Source organism: Molothrus ater, chromosome 14 (genome assembly GCF_012460135.2).
Source record: "Molothrus ater isolate BHLD 08-10-18 breed brown headed cowbird chromosome 14, BPBGC_Mater_1.1, whole genome shotgun sequence".
Taxonomy (NCBI): Eukaryota; Metazoa; Chordata; class Aves; order Passeriformes; family Icteridae; genus Molothrus; species Molothrus ater.
Window position 1 is genome coordinate 9,963,951 of NC_050491.2, and position 19,222 is coordinate 9,983,172.

At 43.8% G+C, this 19,222-nt stretch overlaps 1 protein-coding gene across 1 annotated transcript; it reads right to left on the reverse strand.

Moving 5' to 3' along the window:
• Positions 1–1,711: 1,711 nt before the first annotated feature.
• On the reverse strand, positions 1,712–17,842 carry SH2D1A (SH2 domain containing 1A). Its single transcript, XM_036402210.1, has 4 exons — positions 17,620–17,842; positions 5,324–5,387; positions 2,856–2,991; positions 1,712–2,497 (listed from the first exon to the last, which is right to left on the reverse strand). The coding sequence occupies exons 1-4, from the start codon at positions 17,754–17,756 to the stop codon at positions 2,457–2,459; spliced, it is 378 nt and encodes a 125-aa protein (XP_036258103.1). The 5' UTR covers positions 17,757–17,842; the 3' UTR covers positions 1,712–2,456.
• Between the last annotated feature and the right edge of the window lie 1,380 nt (positions 17,843–19,222).

The window sequence follows — 19,222 nt, forward strand, 5'->3', positions numbered from 1 at the left end:
TGCAGGTTTTCCACATGCAGCCTCAGCCTTGAGTCAGTAGAGAACAGTTCAATAGGAAACAGCCCCTGGGCAGAGTTCTTCCCACTGCATGCATCCCTACACTGTGCAATCATCTGCCAGGGATGATTTCCAGGCACACCTGTTCCTGCTCCCGGGAGAGGCCAGGTGAATGAGGGGTTTACACCCAGCACTTGGGAAGCAGAGGAGCTCCCTGGGAAGGCTGGGGCTGCACAGACACACTGCCAGCACCCAGCAGCTCAGCAGGCTTTGGGGAAGCGTGGTTTGCAAAGCTGGAGAGGAACTGCCAGGGACCAGATGCCACAGGCTCACAGCAGCCTGGAAAACCTTTAAGGCAGGGAGGAGAAGGGAAAGTTTCAATGGGCACAAGTGACAGCAAACCAGACAGTGCATTTGCTGAGTTATGTAATGATAAAAAAAACAGCCTTTAAATATTTTACTAAAGAGAAAATCATGCTGAGTCTGCCGCTGTATGGCACTGTATTAAGGTAAGACTAATTTCAGCCAACAAGCACACATACAAAAAAAGGCACAGAGAAACACATGTACAGGCAGTGTAAAATATGATGGGACAGTTCACCATACATTAAATTTGGCCTTCAATTAGACAGAAACTGAGTAATGAATTGAAAATGTCTCAACCACAGCTTTACAACATTGTTGCCCAGTAGTCCCTGTTAAGACCTGGCGGTTCATTTATTGCACTTATTCCTATTTACAAGAAACTTGAGTTCCATAGAAAATCTTTTATTGTTTGCACTGTCTCACTCACACACTCAGAGGGGGTAAAAAGGTAAACCTTTCAGCCTTATCAAATGTTATTTGGAGCATCCACCTTGCTGCATCATGGACTTGCAGCCCACTTAGTTCTGTCATTGCTCACATCCAACTTGCCTTTAGTGAGGTGAAAACAAGGCAGGTATGGGGCCTCTTACTGTGGCACCAAGCCGCAGGTGACAGTGTCTGGTGAAATTCAGTCAGTCATGTTCTCCCTGAGCCTGTTGCCTGGCATTTCTGGAAAAAGCCTCTTTCTCTCTTAGGAAATATTTTTAACCCTCCAGGATCTGCAGAAGAGATAGCATAAAACATAACTAGAGCAACCCAAAGGTTCCTATACAATGTTTAAGGGTTGTTTTTCTGTAATTACATATATTTTTGTGGACCATCTGTAATCACTCTTAGTCTTCTGCTTTGGAAGGGAGCATGTGAGACTCTCTTTCTTTTGGTAGTCAGGACCATTTCTGTTTGTTGAAGCATGGCCATTGGTGGCACAAACCAGCATCTGGACCAGATGTATCCCCCTTGCACACAAACAAGGCTGGGCCCTAGCTGGGGTCCCTCCCAAAGCCCACAGGAACTCACACAAACCTACCTGGCAAAAACCCACCTGGAGGTAGTCTGGACTGTGGACAGCAGTGCAACACAGCCCTATCTCCTCAAACACAGCCCTGTCTCCTCAAACAAGAGGGCCATAGGACACCCAAAAAAAAGTATTCAAAAGTGTTTCCTACTGTCTACCAGCCCATTAGCCCAGTGCCATCACACTTGTTCCAGCCCAAGTGCAAAAGGCACATCCTCTGAGTTCTCCAGCAGCCTCACCTATCCCTGCACAGCTGACAAGTCCTCTAGATTCAAAACTCCCCTCCAGGAGCCCAGCAGCAGCATAGAAACACACAGAGAGGAAAAGAAAAGCTGTCATGCCAAAATAATTTATTTTTTTAACTCGTATGCAAGAATGGCTTGTTTCAAGTACAGGGAACACCTAAAAGCAAAGAACAAGGCTTTCCACTTCATTGGGTGTTCTTGGTTACTCTGTGCATTACTTATGTTCTTGGTCATTGGTGAAAACTACAGATTTTGTTAGAGGGCAGAGCAACTGCTTTGATGGGAAATCAGTTACTGGGGATCCTCATGGTATCACATCTGGAATATCTTTAGGAACTGTATGAATGACAAACACACAGACCATCCAAGGCAAGGACACTTTAATGTAAACAATTCTCCTAAGGTTATGAAAGGAGACTTGCCCAATTCTGCATAAATGCCAACCAGAACAAAGCAAAGCAGGATTCAAAGTTAAGCAATGTAAAATTAATAACTAATTATTAATTAAGAACTGATCTTGAAGGGAGAAATGTCTTTACTTGACAGTACAAAGAGGAAAAAAAAGACATAAAGGATTTAGCAGTTCATGCTTTTTTATCCTCTCTTGGGAAAAACAAAAACAAAACCAAAAAATATCCCACCCTGAGTTCAAAGTACTCTGAAATCTAAACTTCTACATCTTAAGCAATAAGTTCTATGAAATACACATTTCTGCAAATGTTACAAGAAAACTCACAGAGTTGTATTTACTATCACATAAACCATTCTGTTTTAAACCATAGATTAGAGGAGATGCTGGAAGACGTGGTTATGTCACGCTTGGAGAGACATCCTCATGATGGCTGCAGGTGGAAGTCATAGCCTTCATTCCTCCCTAAGAGAAATAATCACAAATATTTGAACAGATGAACACTGTAAGAAAATGGACAGTCCAGAAGGCTCATACTTCCATGGGTGAGGGTGGTGGTGAGGGAAGGCAGCCATTGCTGCCCTAGTGCTCAGGAATACATATTCAAAATCCATTTTCTTATCACATTGACAGGCCTTGTCTGTAATGAGCACCTGAGTGACAACATTTCAAATTACACTATAGCAAAGTTACAGCACATTTTTGGCAATGTCACTCTGCTGGCAGTTCAGGTCAAATATACAAGTAAGTCTAAGACCTCTATCCCTGCCACCATGGAGGGCTCTGCTCAGCTGCAGCCAAGGTTTCCTCCCCCCACCAGTACCTGGGGAGTAGTTGGCTTTCACGTGGTTGACAACTGGGTTCTTCAGGGGTGTTACAATGCCTTGGTTGGGTTTCTGGAAGGCTGCAATGAGGTTGTGCACTTTCCGAAAGAGCCTCCGGGGGACCCCGGGCGCTGTCTGCAAAGCCGGAGGGGGAGAGGTGAGGAGGGGTGCTGGGTACCCTGTGCTGGCACACAGGCCTTGTCCTCAGAAACGCACACGGCTCCCAGGGAAGGAGCCAGCCATGGATGTGAACCCCTGATGTGCCAGTTCCAGGTGAGTCAATGAGCTGTACTGCTCTCTGCTTTCCCCGGGGCACCCCAGCCTTCCTACACTGAGCAGTTCCCAGCAGCATGGTGATAGAAAGGTGGAAGAGGGACAATTTCTAAATCACTACAAGAGAAACCAACACTAATTACCCACAGTCACCTGCCACACTAATTAGGCAGACTTACAAGTGACCCCTTGCTATTTCTGACCCTGACTTACTGCAGCCAGTGATTTAACCTCCTTACCAATAACTTTCTAGCCTGTATCAGTAAAATAGTTCCATCCTAGAAACACCAGTGAGAAAAGCTAGAGAGCAGCCTGGGCTTACTATAGAGAGGGAGTCCTCACACCACTAAATTCCAGCAAGGACACTGCCTCTTTGCAAACCCTTCTTGGAGCATTCAATGTTGGCTTATGTGTTCATTGAGTATTCCTGTCTACTTCTTGTACAAAGAGCAGCCAAATGTTACCTATTTATTAAAAGTGATACTCTTTCTATCTCTCTACATTAGCAATTTTTCAAACAGTATTAAATGAAACTATGTGTGCTTTTAATCAAAAATCCAACGTTTGTGTTAAATCCTTCAGCGCATTCTCATAATAACTCCTCTTCACCAAAGTCAAGGGAGGACAAGTATGGGTCCTGCCAGCATAGTCCCACTCAAGGGACACTGCTCTCACCCAGCAGCTGTGAGCTAAATCCAGCCTCCCTGGCACCAGCTGGAATCCTCACTCTAGCCGAGATTTCACAGCACTGTTTTAAATTCCCTACCTCATCCTTGAAAGATGGGTGTGACCTGGGCTTGCTCAGACTAACCAGCCACAGGGAAGGAAGCAGAAGCAGGAAAGGACCAGCTGCCTCTGGAGTCCGTTTTGGCCTTGCAGACACACTCTATGGGGATCAGCTGGACCTAGGCTGCTGCCAGCATGGCCTTAGCAACATTTACTTAAAGGCTTCTGTTCCTTAAGGGAAGGGTTGGCATCATGGATCTCTAGCTAGAACCTTCTCCTGCAGAGGACGTACAGAGAAGCCTGGGCCTTCAACACACCTATGATGTGAAATTCAGGTAAGGTTTGCCTAAAATACAGCCAGGGAAAGCCCAAAAGCCACACATAGAGTGCCAGTGGAGGCCACAGGCCAGACATCATAGCAGGTCTATATAGCACCAGAAAAACCTCACTGCAGATGCTGATGTCATCTAGGGCTAAAGGAGGCTGCAGCCTCAGTCAGGGAATTACCCTCCACAGGTGGAGGTCCCTGGAATCCTGGAATCCTTCCACAGATGCCAGTGCTTACCCTGGCATGATGGGGGCACTGTCACCCTCACCCTGTCCTGAAAAACTTCTGTCTTGGGTACTACAAATCCTAACCCTTACATCAACGTCCTGATGTCTTATAGAAAGAATTACTGGGCACTATTCCCAAGGGTCACATGGATAATTATCTACTCCACAGTAATGTCAGTCATTTCCATCCCCTGATCTGTTCAGAGTAACCACAAGAATCAGTTTTGTGTTCCAGAATCACTTCTAATACAGCAATGGCCAAGGAAATATGCCTGTCTAGAAATTATATAGTATTTGAAATAAATGTTCATTAACATACAAACAGAAAGCAATTATGAAATAATACACAGAGTACATCCAAAGGGAAAAAAATCATAAAATAAATAGAGATTAACATCCCAATTTCATCAACCTAAATGTTGTCTGTATTACAAATAATGTTTTTCTGCACCCGAATTACCAGTTTCCCGTCAGATGGGCAAAAATATATTTTGTATCAAGATTTAGCTATATTTTGCACTAATGATGAATTGATCTGGATTAATGAATTAAAACTCTGTACACTGAAAATTATTTCTTTAGTATTCTGACATTGATGGTACATAGGATAGACGGAAACAGATTGTGCTTGTCAAATTATAAAACCACAATATTTTTGCCATTTAAAATGATGCAAAATGATGCACTATTGCATTATGCAACAGCTAAAATGAAACAGGGAATTAATTTATGAGTTCTAGACTGTCAGAAGTGGCACCAAGACATCTTACTGATGGATGCACTCTAGATCGATTACCATCAATGAAAATCAGACTAGGCAGAAACATGAATAATTTGAATATATTTCATTAAATCTATAATCTATATCAAACAGGATGTAGAAATTTTCAGAAGGGAAAGGAGAAGTACACACCTCAGCACTCCAGGATCCAGTTTCTGTCTGGGACACTCTGTAGGTATAAACATAACCCTGATGCCTGTGGAAAAAAAAATAAAAACAGGTATTGATTAATAATTTCTCCTGACAGTTTTCACAAGAGCTACACTGTTATGTGAGAGTTAGCTCATTTGCTAACTTTTCCATAAAAATAAATTCACCTCTAAAGGCTCAGGGTAGCTAAAAACCCCACTGGCTAGATGCAATGTTAAACCTACTGGGTTTTTTTGGGATGAGAGGGATTGGTCTGGCCAGGATCTAGTTTAGCAGTATTCAGTTATTTTACATTAAATGGTGTTGCTTTTATTCCTTCCTCAGCATTTTTATTAATTTTTATTAGTGATGTCCTTTCACTGACACACACCAGAAACACTTTCCCTGCAAAAAGAGAAGGCGTATTATTGACAGGTAACATTACTGTTCTGTGACTCATTTAAATGCAGATGTTAACAGCAGCAATGTCATTACTGTAATTTATTTGGAAAGCTATACCCACACAAAGGAGTTAAATCAATTACTATTTGCTTTGCCCATACCTTCCCAACTTTCAAATACTGTCTCCAAAAAGAGACATACAAGAGTATGGAATCTTCCTTCTTTTAAAATCAGAGTCTTTGGGGAATAAGGAGCCATAGACTAATAACACAAGGCACAACTTGTGCCAAAGTCACTCTTGCTTCTCTCACAAACCCAACTCAGTGAATGATTTCCATGGTAGACTACTACACTAATATCCAAAAATTTAACTCAGAATCAATTAATAGGAGCTCCATGGGTACAACATTAGTTTAGATGGTATCAGATAAGAAAGACTGTATTAAGTTCAAGCAGCATTTGGACTGTGCTCTCAGGCACATGGTGTGATTCTTGGGATGTCCTCTGCTGTGCCAGGAACTGGACTCAATGATGGGATCCCTGCTGGGGCCCTTCTAACTCAGCATATTCTATTATTCTGTGCTCCTATTTCACACTACAGAGATTTACATGAATACACAGCAATATTTTAAGGACCATTCCCTATTTGGCCATCAATTCTTATTCTTAAGAAAGCAGAAATGTACTGTATTTATTTCCAGTTATGCATGGCATTATAGCAGTTACTACAAAATATGAGAAACCATCAGTGACACAGACATCATATGATTGCAATTACTCATGATCTGTGTCAAATTCCTGTTTAAAAGTCATTACAGCAACCTTCGCAAAGTGGTGGCTGGTATAACAGAAGGAAGTTTTTAAGAGCTGGCACTCTGCTACAACCCAGAAAAGTGGGAGCAAAATGCCTGTGGTGATTTGTGAGCTCTGCCCCCACCACTCCCACTGTGATTAGACACAGAGGTGAAGGACACAAAGCCATTCCCTCCCATCCGGGCTGCTGCAGGGACAAGCTCCCTGTGCACAGCTGAGACACGGCCCTCCTCTCCTCAAATATGGGAATGTGCCTGATACTGCCCCACAATCCCACCACAGCTTCATCCACCTCTTCATGTCTACCAAGAGAGCCTTTTCCCTGACTTTATGTATGCCACCAGTCAGACATGAAAAGCAGCTGGCCACGCTCACTTCATGGAAACCCAAGGAGGAAAACAGCCATCACTGCTTTTCCCCTCTTTTTTCCCCAGCAAACTACAGTCCATCAGGGATTTGGACCTTGGGAAGAGACATGAACAACCTGCTGTGGCTGCAGGAGGAGGGAAGAATGTGGAGCTGCTTTTCTGCCCATGCCATAGCACCATGGTCAGTGGTGTTTGAAGCCACAGCTCAAGCCCAGTTGACTAAAAGCACATTCCTGTAAGTCACTAGATTATGTATGTTCTTCTTGTTCAGGGAATCCAGTGTCTCCCTTTAGGGCCCTCAGACAGTCTTGTACCATCTCTTCTTAAAGACTGAGAGCTGTGCCTGTGTCATCAGCTTTTTATAACATTATGTTCACGTGAATCTTTTTTTTAAAAATCACAAGGAGCTTTGCTGTGCCTAAACATGTAGAACACCAGCCAACACATGGTTACTGAAATGAGGATTTTACAGGCCATAATGTACTGGAAAATACCAGAGAGGTCCTGGCATTTTGTTCCATCTCTTTGAAGTGGGTATTTAACCTTTTACACAGTGATTTTGTTTCAAGTCTCAAATCTGCCAGTATGATTCTACACATCTAAAACTCATTGTCTTGACTTCTATTTTCAACACTACACTGTGCATAAGGATATGAGCAACCTGGTCTAGTGGGTGGCATCCCTGCCCACATCAGGGTAAGTTGGAACTAGATGATTAGATGAACTAGGGGATGTTTAGAGTCCCTTCCAATCCAAGCCATTTTATGATTCTATGATTCTACTACCCTTGCTTGATTCTTGGTTTTCCCAACTGCTTCAGTCCCCTTAAAATCTGATTTTTTCCACAAACAGCACGGTTATCTGGAAAGCCACTATTTGTTGTTTCTTTCACTGTTTTCTCTACATAAGAGATTGCATGAGTTGAAGAGGCTGAGGGGCTGTGGTGCTATTCTGACTCTGTCTGTTGGCTCTCAGCTCTATACCAGAAAGGTTTTCTAAGCAGAATGAATTGAAAAATAGAGGTCAGATAAAATAATATTCAGTATTGAAGTATGGTGAGATACAATGCAGCTATCCTGCATTTTTCAAAATATAACACTGTAAAATATTTCAGCTGAGCACAGGGAAATCACAAAGGATAGTTCAGATTAAAAGCCCATGAGGTTCTGAAAAAGGAACAAGAATTTTAGAAGATGGATGCTTTGAGCACAGTGTGGAGAGTGGGAAGAGAATGACATTGTTATCACAGCTTCCTGAGGGACAAGTGAGAGTTCTCCACTCTCTTGGAAAATGTTCATATTTTTCCCAGAGAAGGAAAGACTGAAAGGTCTAAGGAATTTTATTGTGCTTAAGTTGAAAAACACAACATTATCATCTGTTATCAGCTCTGAAGCCACCGGGAAAGCAAGACACTGTGTAAATGGGAGATGACCTGGACATCCCCATCTGCCTCTTCAAAGGCAATGCACAAAGGAAGGAAGGTGCATTTTGTTAAGAGGATGAACAGCTAGATCTTCCCATTGAATTACTTTCCATTGGGACCTTGGTCTCCACCAAATGAATTACAGCTCTTCGGATCAGTACTCTCCCAATGAATGTGATCTTATCAAAACTTTCTGTCATGCAGCAGGAACTTACTTCATTACCACTTCAAAGAATTTTTTACCTTCCATATTTAGTGATATGATTTTGGGTAAAGTTTACTGCTACATGGGCAAAAGCTCCCATGAGAAAGGTTTTTATGATTTAATCTACCTTACATGAACTAAGATCAGTGTCGGCTGAAGGAAGATCAAGGTATTTTTCTTAAAAGAAAAATTATATACACAAATTAAAATTGAGATTGCAGAGGACATTACCTTCCAAAGAGTAAAGCATGTAACACTGGAAAAAAGCAGGTGAAAAAGTTCATTTACTGAAGATTACATCTCAGGAAATGAGAAATTCCCCAGCTAACATGAGAGGACAGCTCAATTTTCTACATTTTACTCTCTTCAGGGCAGAAAAAAAGCTCCTAGAGAGACACAAAGTTCCTATACGTGGTGTGAGCTCAGGGAACACTGTCAGTGACCCTGGTGTATCAGCACGTCTTGGAGGAGGACCAGTTCATGACACCCAGGTAAAGATTCACTGAGGGGCTCCCCCATTGCTTCACCTGTCCCAAGGACAGGCACAGCCCCACTCACAACAGCAAAGCTCCTCTCTCCTGTCAGTGAAGCTCAGGGGACAGGAACAATCATGAATTAACATCTTGATGAGGCTCTATAAGTTTTTGATCATAGGCAAAAAATACCAAAATGCTGGTGAGGGGAAGCAGAAAAGAGCCATTGCTGTAAGGACAATACCAGATAGCACTTACGAAAAGTGCTTTGGTCACCACTAATGACATTTTTGTGACATCTCACTTTTCTTTTGTCTCCATAGGGAAGGATATGTTATACCAGCTGGGAACTGCACTAACACAGGCTCTGTTTCAATACTTTCCCTTGGAAAACTTTGTCAAAGGAAAACCTAGAAAAAGTTGCTATTACAGGAATACTTTATATTATAGGCTTCTTTTTTCTTTACAGCCAGATAATTCCTCCCAAAGAGTTACCAAGGCATTGTTCACAGATGACATACTGAAACACCATCTGTCTACCTGTCCTCTCCATTCCTCCTTCTTAGCTGTGATCAGCCCTGTTAAAGCTGCATTTACTTTAACAGGTGAATGTTTACAATCTTCTGCACCATTGAAATAGCCCGAGGACATTACACGCATGCTGCAAATTAAAATTAATGATGACATTTCAGCTGCATGGTATACTTTAACATCATTTCCAAATACTTTGCATCTCAGTTGGGAAATTTTATTAAACTAATTTTTATTCATTTCTGAGCCCAAAATTGAACACATTAAAAGGGAGAAAAACAGAGAAAAGGGAAAGCCATGTCAGCAATAAATTACATCAATTTCTTCCTCTGTACATATGTTTCTCTTCAGATGTCATTATGTCAATCAGCTCTTCTTACCTGGTACATTTACAACCTGGCCTTACCTTGGGATTTCATTTTACAACATAGTTTAAGAACCAGACCATGGTGTAGTCTACAAACAGTGGTTCTGAGCATTAGACTGCCCAGAGTCAGCTTCTTATAACTTTGCCACATTTCAGCAGTTCAGACTGAAATTTCATTTCTTAGGTATTTGCCCCACCCTCCTTTAGGGACGGAGAAAGCAGAAGGGAACACGTTAAGCAAAACAGTGCTTTTCCCATGTTTAAAAAAAAATCTTCTAATTGTCAGAGGAGGGAGTGCCCAGTTTTCAGAGTAAGACATAAAATTTGTTGGAAGGATGGTATGTCTCTTGCACTCTCTGAAAGCAGTAGTAGCTCTCTAGGCTGCAAGAGAAGCACCCTCTAAAGGTTGTTAGCAGTTGTAGCATCACCATGTCTGGGCTGGCTGTACCATGGGCACTCAGCCAAGCAGTGTCCATGATCTCAAATGCATGTGTGTTGCCTGGCCTAGATTAGTGAGATTAAAACCAGAAGGTAATTTAGTAATTGGGCGTCTTGGGCAGGAAGTTTGGGATTAGGTGGGATGGATGTGGAAGGAAAGAAAAGGGGACCAATATCTATGCAAGCTGGGCAAGGAAACAGCAACAAACATTGAACCCCTGACAGAAAGACTAAATGAGTAAGGAAGGGGATATACAAAGGTAAACTATGAGGGGACTTGGTCTGGGAGGAGCACAAAATGCTGAAACAACCAGGAGAAGAAGATGGGTGTTTTGGAAGCCAAAGTTGTATGAAAGAAGGAAACAGACCTCGGCAATGCAAGCAAAGTCAGCAAGTTGTGCAGAATAACATTGGGCAGCCTCAGAATCCCTTCCCATGGCCCTTATACTGGGAACCCAAAGCTAGAGGGTACTGCAGAACTGGGGCTCCTGTGTCACCTTTCTCTTCTGTGAAACAGAGTTAAACTCTTCATGTCTCAAGCAGAGATAATGCTCAGAAACCACTTAATGCTATGGAGATCTATGGAGATGAGCACCACACTCAAGGGGGGCTCTGGAGTGGGGGTCAATGGCACGGAGCAAATGAGCACCAGAGCTCAGGCTGGAGCCACTTCTGCCCCACCACAGGTGTTTGATGTAGGTGCAGATCAGCTCCTGCGTGCCCAGAGGAAACAACTTCAGGCAGTTTCCTGGTGGGCAACCCTGGACAGGGAATGTAGGTGATGGCATGGGCACAACAGGAGATACAGAAGTGGGAGATGGCTACCACAAAGCCAAAACTCCTGAATTTAGGGGAATACACAGCAGTGCCTCAGAGCCTTTAAGCTTCTCCTCACTCTCTTAGAATTTGTGTTTTCTTTTTGACAAACAGACTGATTCTCCCCTTATTTAGGTCTCAGCTAAGTACAGCAACTCAGAAATTACCACCCTTCAGCTAACTCAAGCTGAAGAAATAGCCTTCACATTGAGATCATGTGCAAGATACTGCAAGAGTGAATAAAATAGGTTAAACTGGTGTTTACAACATTTGAAAAGCCCAACGGAGTGACTGTAGCTTAAATCACAGCAGCACTTGAGTGAACACTCCTGTCACTGATTTCTGTCACTGATTCCTTTATCAACACTTCTTGTGGGAAAATTTTACCCTCAATACTTCATGAGTAATACATATTAACTTGCTGTAATGCTGTAGCATTATTTAAAAAATGCATTATCTTGATTTTCTCTTCTGAAATTAACAAAAGCTTAAAAGAGAAAGTTAAGTCTTGTGAAATAGCTCTGAATTTATGCAGGGATTTCTGTGGAAGATTGTCAATATCTTTACCACTTCAACACTCCTAACTCTCTGAAGAAATGCTGCTGATTTACTTAAAGAGCAAGTGTGTAGCCTTTCTGAGCAGGGTTTGTGTCAGTGTGGTACAAGAAGATTCCAGCCAAAAACAAAGTAAGAATTTATTCAAATCTGAGATACTAAATAAAAGGATATTACTTTATGGCAGGCCAATAACTTAGCCTCCCACTAAGTTTCATCAATCCCATGATTCAGGCTGCCTACCTTTCCAAGTAAAGTCCTTGGAATATGTGAAGGTCATTAGCCAAGTTATGCTCAGCAAAGACAAGACTCACTCTGGTTAGCAGGCACCTGAAATACTCACCTCAGTAAAATTTACCACTGTGCTACAGAAGACTTTTTTCAAAGCTGAAAACAGCGTGTGATATTTGCAATAGCGATGTTGAATTGAGGGGTTTCTTCTTTTGTTTCAAATTACATCTTAAATGATGATGATGATTATGTGCAGTGTTATAAAAAATGCAATTATTCTGCCATGTCTATCAAAAAGAATACATAGGAAACAAAGGAAATGCTAAGCAGAAGCTGGCTTGTGATCCTGTATTACACCTTCATACTGCACAGCTGATGTATCTGTCTCATCAGAAAGTTTCAGCACGTTGCCTTGAACTTCTGCACCGTGGTTACAGTGACAGAAAAAATAGCACACGTAAAATCTGATAGGACTGCAGCCTATCCCTGTTGCCATTACTGTTGCTTCAAGAGCTCTAAACAGCTTTCAATTCCAGCTTTTGATTATTCTCCACAAATTTAATGCAGCACAGTACACAAACGGCTGGTTTCAAACAAATCATCTGAACATACAGTTTGACAAGCACGTCGTGTTTGTCTTACTTACAGCTCTGAAACAACTACTAACATTGTCAGTATTTTCAAGCATGTGGATTTTAAAACCCAAACTACAAAGGCTTTATCTTTGCCAATTCAGGCATGAGCTGCTTGTTTCTCCATGTGTGCTCATATATCTGTAAAGGAACATGGGGCTTTTGGCACTCTCAGGCATTTTCTTTATACATTTTCAGGCAGGGTTGAAGAGGCTGCTCCTCAAAGTAGTCGCCATTAGTGTGTCCCGTGTCCCCCATTGACTTCATTAGCAGCTGTGAGCACAGAGGATTTCTGAGTGTGCTAAAAATGTCAAACGGGGCATTGAGCAGAGAGGAAACCAAACCAGTAAAGAAAGCTCCCTGGAACAATCAGGCTTGATATTAAAACCCTGGTGTACTGTGTGTAGTGTCTAACTTGTTTATGGGTAAAACGTGTATGTTTTATAAAGCGTATGCATTTCTTCTAGACAGTTCTCAGAACAGCAAAAATCTTGCTTTTCAATTCAACTCTAAAAACTTCTAGGAAAGAATTGTGTACCTCTGTTGACATATTCACAACATCCTTAAAGTAGACATTATCAATTCAATAATAATATTCATACAATGAAGACCCAGGAGCATCTGGTATTAAAATCATTGCCAAAATTTGAGAGCAGCACCTCTGTTTGCAAGAGCCCCAGAGCATACAATTGCAAATCAAAACCTTCCTACTCTTCCATGCATTGTTTAATTATGGTCTTAAAATATGTTTGAAAGTGGGTCCTTTGTGCTTTGCTGCAGTCACACCAAGAAAATATTCATTGTCTCTTTGAAAGCTTTCAGGCACCCCATGTGCACATCCCAGCTTCAGAAAGTGGAAAGTGGCATTCAAGGGAGATAAATCAGTAGCTCAGGAGAAACAAAGAAGAGAGAAAGCAGAGTGTTTTCTAGATGAATGCTCCAACAGGGTCCTGCCTGCTGCAGTTACCCACCTCTATAGGTCAGGTTTTATGCTACTACCTGTCTCTTTTATGCTTGCCCTGTAAAATCAGCATCAGTCACAAGGGATTCATGAAGTCTTTGACTCTTCTCCTTTTTAAAGGTCAGGGCTCTGCTTTTTAATTGGAAAAGCAAAAGGTGAATGAGCCTGACCATGAACACTGCAGTCCTCATTGTGTGCCTTAAGAGGCTCAAAGCCTGCCAAAATATGTCAGGGCTTTTTCGAGGGAGAGGATGTGGTGGTGATCGTGGCATCACAAATTCATGCAGTTTCTTGGGAAAAGGAGACATTGCTTGAGCATAAGCAATGCAGTGAAAGCACAGGGCTTGACAATTACAGTACCTGGAGCTGGAAGTGCAGAGCAGCCACTAACGTGAATTCAAATAGATGACACCACTGTCATCCAAATATATGCTTAATTGCTCTTTTGATAAATATTTCTTCTCTCTTTATCAGAACTGTGCCTTGTAATTCCCCTGTGATGGGAAAAGGAGCCCTAAAAATGGTTAGAACTAGGAAGCTGCAGGACTTTATGTTTGTTTTGGTTTGTTTTATTTCCCCAGGGAAGTGGAGGGAGAGGGCAAAGAAGACAGACTGAACATGTCTTGATTTTGGAAAACTGGACTATTTTTCTCTTTTTGTTTTCTAAGGGCAATAGAAACACTACTGGCAGCATAAAACACATACACTCCTGGTAGAAATTTTCACTGGAAACATGAAAAATATTTTGTTTAGCTCTGATACTTACTGCAGTATATCTAATGGCTGACCAGCTTTATTTCCCATGTTTCAAAGATCACTTCATTACTTCTAGTAAATTCATCTTTTGTCTGATCTTCATATGTCTATATATTCCTATAGTGATCCTTGGCATGGATTCTGAACCATAATGTAAACTGGTTAATAACTTTGTTATTCCTAATAATTTCCATGATTTATTTAGAATGAAGCATTTTAAAAAGCAGAGAAATACTTATTCTTTCTTTAATTTTCTTTTTCTTACAGAGTGAAAACAGCAACTGCACACTTCCCTCAGTTTTTACCAGAGCTGCCCTGCACATGCATGTTTGTTACCTGTTCCATCTCTGCCCATGATGTTCAGACTGGAATTTGGACAGGTTATGTCCATTGGCTCCTTTTGCCAAAGCCAGGCTTAGCACTCTCCACCAAACACAGATCTCTACCTCTCACACCTTCCTTTCCCGCTCCTGCAGTCTCTCCACTACAGTGCTCTGCTTTGGCAAACTTAGCCTGTCAAAGCACTTCTCTGGTTTATAGCCCACATTTCTTCAAACTGTCACTGCTATCTCAGTGTGGGATCTTTTCCTGGTATAAAAACTGTCTCCACAGTTAGTGTGTGACATGCTGTTTACCATATCTGCTATTTCTTACGTAATTATTTGAATTGACTATTAAGAAGTATTGGAACCAAGGCTTAATTCTACCATTTCAGCCACCTTTCTTTCTGTATCAGTTCATACTCATCATAAGAGTTTTCATTTAAATTTCATCTGGATTTATCCAAGATGCTATTTCAAATTTCCTTTATAGAATAACTATTAAGGATCTATGTTCTGAGCCTGCAGAACACTCATCATTAATTTTTGGGTTTTTGCTTTTACCCTTTTGTTTATCATACATATGTTTCAATGCAACATACCATGGAGACATGAATGGCCCATAATTTTAGGAGTAATTTGGTCTGTTTCTTACTGAAGTATCTTTTCCTCCAAAGACTGCAGAGCTTCACAGCTAGCAAAGCTTTAATTTCTTCCTATTTTCATTTTCTATATTTTATTTCATTAATGAAATTTCTTTCAAAGGGCATAAATTACTACCAATATACAAAAAATCCCAGCTGATAGTGTACAACTGAAAGACCTTGTTACATACCTACATCCTGATGGTGGACTAATTTTAGTATTCTCTGTCTTATTCAGCATTGTAACACTCTTCCTGACCCTTTCTCTAATACCTTAGTGTTTCACCTGCACTGAATGACTTCTGAGTATAAGGGTGGTATATCCCCATTTCCTCTGATAGTTATTTTAAAGAGATTCTGCTTTTATTGCCTATTCCCATCCCAGGAATCATAGCCCTCCTTACCTCTTGCTATGTCTCTTCCATTTTCATTTAACTCAAGATGCTTCTTATTTCCCATTTTCAGCTTGCTGTTAAGGTATTTGTTAGCAGGAACACCTAACTTGGTTCACCTGATTTCATGAGAGAAGAAAAAATACATCCTCTGCCACAAAGACTTTCCCTGAGAAGAGTATTGTGTTTTTGGATTGTCTATAACCATCTTGCATGTCTCCATTTGTTGGTCTATAACAGGAAGATAATGATGCTCACCCAGGGCTTTGACAATTACATGACAGAAATTACAATTACTTTATTATCAGAAATCTGTTCAAGGGATTTGGGGAAAACCTGACTTAGGACCCTTCTTTCCCTTGTGTTTTTTGCCAGGTACCTGAGTTCCTTCTGTTAGCTGATTTCATGCTGGACCTAAAAGGGTTTTCTCTAGTGTTCCTTCTCCTACTGAAGTACAGCATAAGTGTCATCTTTGTTCTTCTGATGCAACGCTACAGTGTCACCAGGACTTCCGAGAATTTCACCAACAGTAGGGTAATTAAGTTTCCTCGTTAAAATGACGTCCTATGAATAGAAAGCCCCTTAGCTCTCCCAGGGGAACCTTTACTCTCTCCCTGACAGACCATCCCATCAGATGTCTCCCTTTTCACCCAATTTGATGAAACATTATCACCTAGTTTGTTACCATCAGTATTTCATGTGCATTACAGGCAGTTTGCTCCAAGCCTCGTGGCCTGTGGGACAAGCCACAACCTTGTGGGACTGAGAGCATCCTGAACAAAGGCACAATGTGGATGGCAGCACTCCGTGTTACCTTTCCCAATGACAGGGTCACTGGGGATGCTGCTGAGCACACCCATGAGCACACCAGGGAAGCAGAAGAACACAGACAGAAAGCAAGAGGGTTATCCAGCACAAAGAGGATACACACACCTTCCTGAGCCAAGTCGCCTGGCATTTCTCCATGGCACCTTGCTTATCCTTCCCATGTGCCTGCCTGCTTTCTCTTTATGGCTTTTTGTCTGTGGGAAGCATGGGCTCTGCAAGGCAAAACCTGCTCCTCTTTGCTTTGCAAGGGACCCCACACCACTTTTTGCACCCCTCTGTCTTAAGCCAACGTCAAGGACCCAAAAGTCTCACTCAGGCAAGCAGATGGTAACACTAGAACATATTTTGTTGTGGGGCACCTCGTATTGTGGAGGGGACTGTCAGCAATCAGCTGCCGCCTGAGCAGCCCTGGCTGCCCCGCACTCCCGACCTGCTGCCCCGGCCATCCCCGCACTCCCTACCCGCTATCCCAGCCATCCCCGCACTCCCGGCCCGCTATCCCAGCCATCCCCGCACTCCCGGCCCGCTATCCCAGCCATCCCCGCACTCCCGACCTGCTGCCCCGGCCATCCCCGCACTCCCTACCCGCTATCCCAGCCATCCCCGCACTCCCGGCCCGCTATCCCAGCCATCCCCGCACTCCCGGCCCGCTATCCCAGCCATCCCCGCACTCCCGGCCCGCTATCCCAGCCATCCCCGCACTCCCGGCCCGCTATCCCAGCCAGCCCCGCACTCCTGGCCCGCTATCCCAGCCAGCCCCGCACTCCTGGCCCGCTATCCCAGCCATCCCCGCACTCCCGACCCGCTATCCCAGCCAACCCCGCACTCCCGGCCTGCTGCCCCGGCCATCCCCGCACTCCCGGCCCGCTATCGCAGCCATCCCCGCACTCCCGGCCCGCTATCGCAGCCATCCCCGCACTCCCGGCCCGCTATCGCAGCCATCCCCGCACTCCCGGCCCGCTATCCCAGCCATCCCCGCACTCCCGGCCCGTTATCCCAGCCATCCCCGCACTCCCGGCCCGCTATCGCAGCCATCCCCGCGCTCCCGGCCCGCTGCCCCGGCCAGCCCCGCGCTCCCGGCCCGCTGCCCCGGCCAGCCCCGCGCTCCCGGCCCGCTCCCGGCCCGCTCCCGGCCCGCTCTCACAGCACGCAGAGGCAGTAGACCCCCGGGATGCTCTCGCTGTCCCGCAGCAGGTAGCTGCCGTCCGTGCCCGCCGCCAGCAGCAGCTTCTCCCCAGCCTCTCGGGTGATGGCCCCGTGGTAGACGGGCACTGTGTCCATGCCAGGGCCTGTCCCGCTGCAGCTCCTCTCCCGTGCCTCAGCCGTGTGCTCCCTCAGCCTCCCGGCTTGGTGGCAGATGTAAACAGGATGTGTTCACACCTCTGAAGCCTCTGCACGGGGTGAGACAGCACTGAGGGAAGAGTGAGGAACGAACACACCATTTTTTGTGGGTTTTTTTTTTCCTGTGCCCGTTTCTGTCTTCCTTTTACGTAGGCTATAACATCTTCACACCCTCACAGCTCTCCTGCAGAGGTGTCATCTCACATCGGCTCTCGGCCATGTGGCTCCTGCTCAGCAGAGATGGCACTGGGGCACACGATGGCCAGGGGGGCAGCGGCTGCCCTGGCTGGGACAGGACCAGGGCACTGCTGTCAGCGGCTGTGCCAGGCTCTTCCCTCTTCTGCTGTTAACCCAAGGGGATTATTACTCCAAGGAGGGATTGTTTTTAAACCTCTTGTTTTTAAAATCCCCAGATATGAGACTGGAGGAAGTCAGCTGATCTCCCTGTCCCTGTCCCACCAGAGCACTCACCTCAGGCTGCAGGTGCAAGCACAGCCCCTGCTCCACAGCAGCTGCTCCAGTGCCCACAGACACCACCCCCAGCTGATTCACCTCACCAGGGGTTGTTTTCAAAGCCTTTGGTGCTGTTTAATCACTGTTAATGTCGGGGTGGTCATTACTCCTACTTGGAGGCAGGCAACAGCCTTGGCACGTACAAGGCTCACATCTCCCTGGATGCCATCCATGCCAATGCTGTCTTCATGTGGGGCATGAGCTGGCATCCAAAACCCTGAGCCATGTCTGAAAGAGCCATTTCTCTCATCTGCTGTGGCTGCAGACAATTCCTTGGTATACCTGTCAATTGAATGTTCCCACATGCACATGCACAGCTGTTTGCAAACAAGCTGTCAATGTGCTTTAATGTGCCCCACAGATATTTCCACCCATGGAAAAACTGAGCATGTTTCCCTGCAGTTATGGTCACCATGAGGCTGCAGCAAGCTCAGGGCTAAATTCATCCCTGGCATGAGGATGCCACCCTCTCTCAAAGAACCACCTTCCCACATCTGTGTACGTGAGCAAGAAGTCAGTAAAATATAGCAATAAGTATGGGTTGTGGTTATGATTGATTGCTTTTAAATTGAGTTTACTAGCAGGACAGGACAGAATTAAATAATCTCATCCAGCTGCTCACAGATGCTGTGTCCTTGCTGAAGTTAAGGATAGGTGAAAAAATAGCTTTTAAGATACACAAAGTTGAGGAAGAGAAATGAAATTAAAAAATAGCAAAAATAATAGCTGCTCTTTTTAAACCTCAATCAATCAAAGTATTTTCTCTCAACCATTTCACAGTGCACGTCTACTTTTTGATCTTCAATATAGTTTTTCCTTGGAAATATTTTTTTCAAACTAGCTTTAGTTTTTCCTTTTGAGGGATGAGCATTTCTGATGTGAGAGTCAGAGGG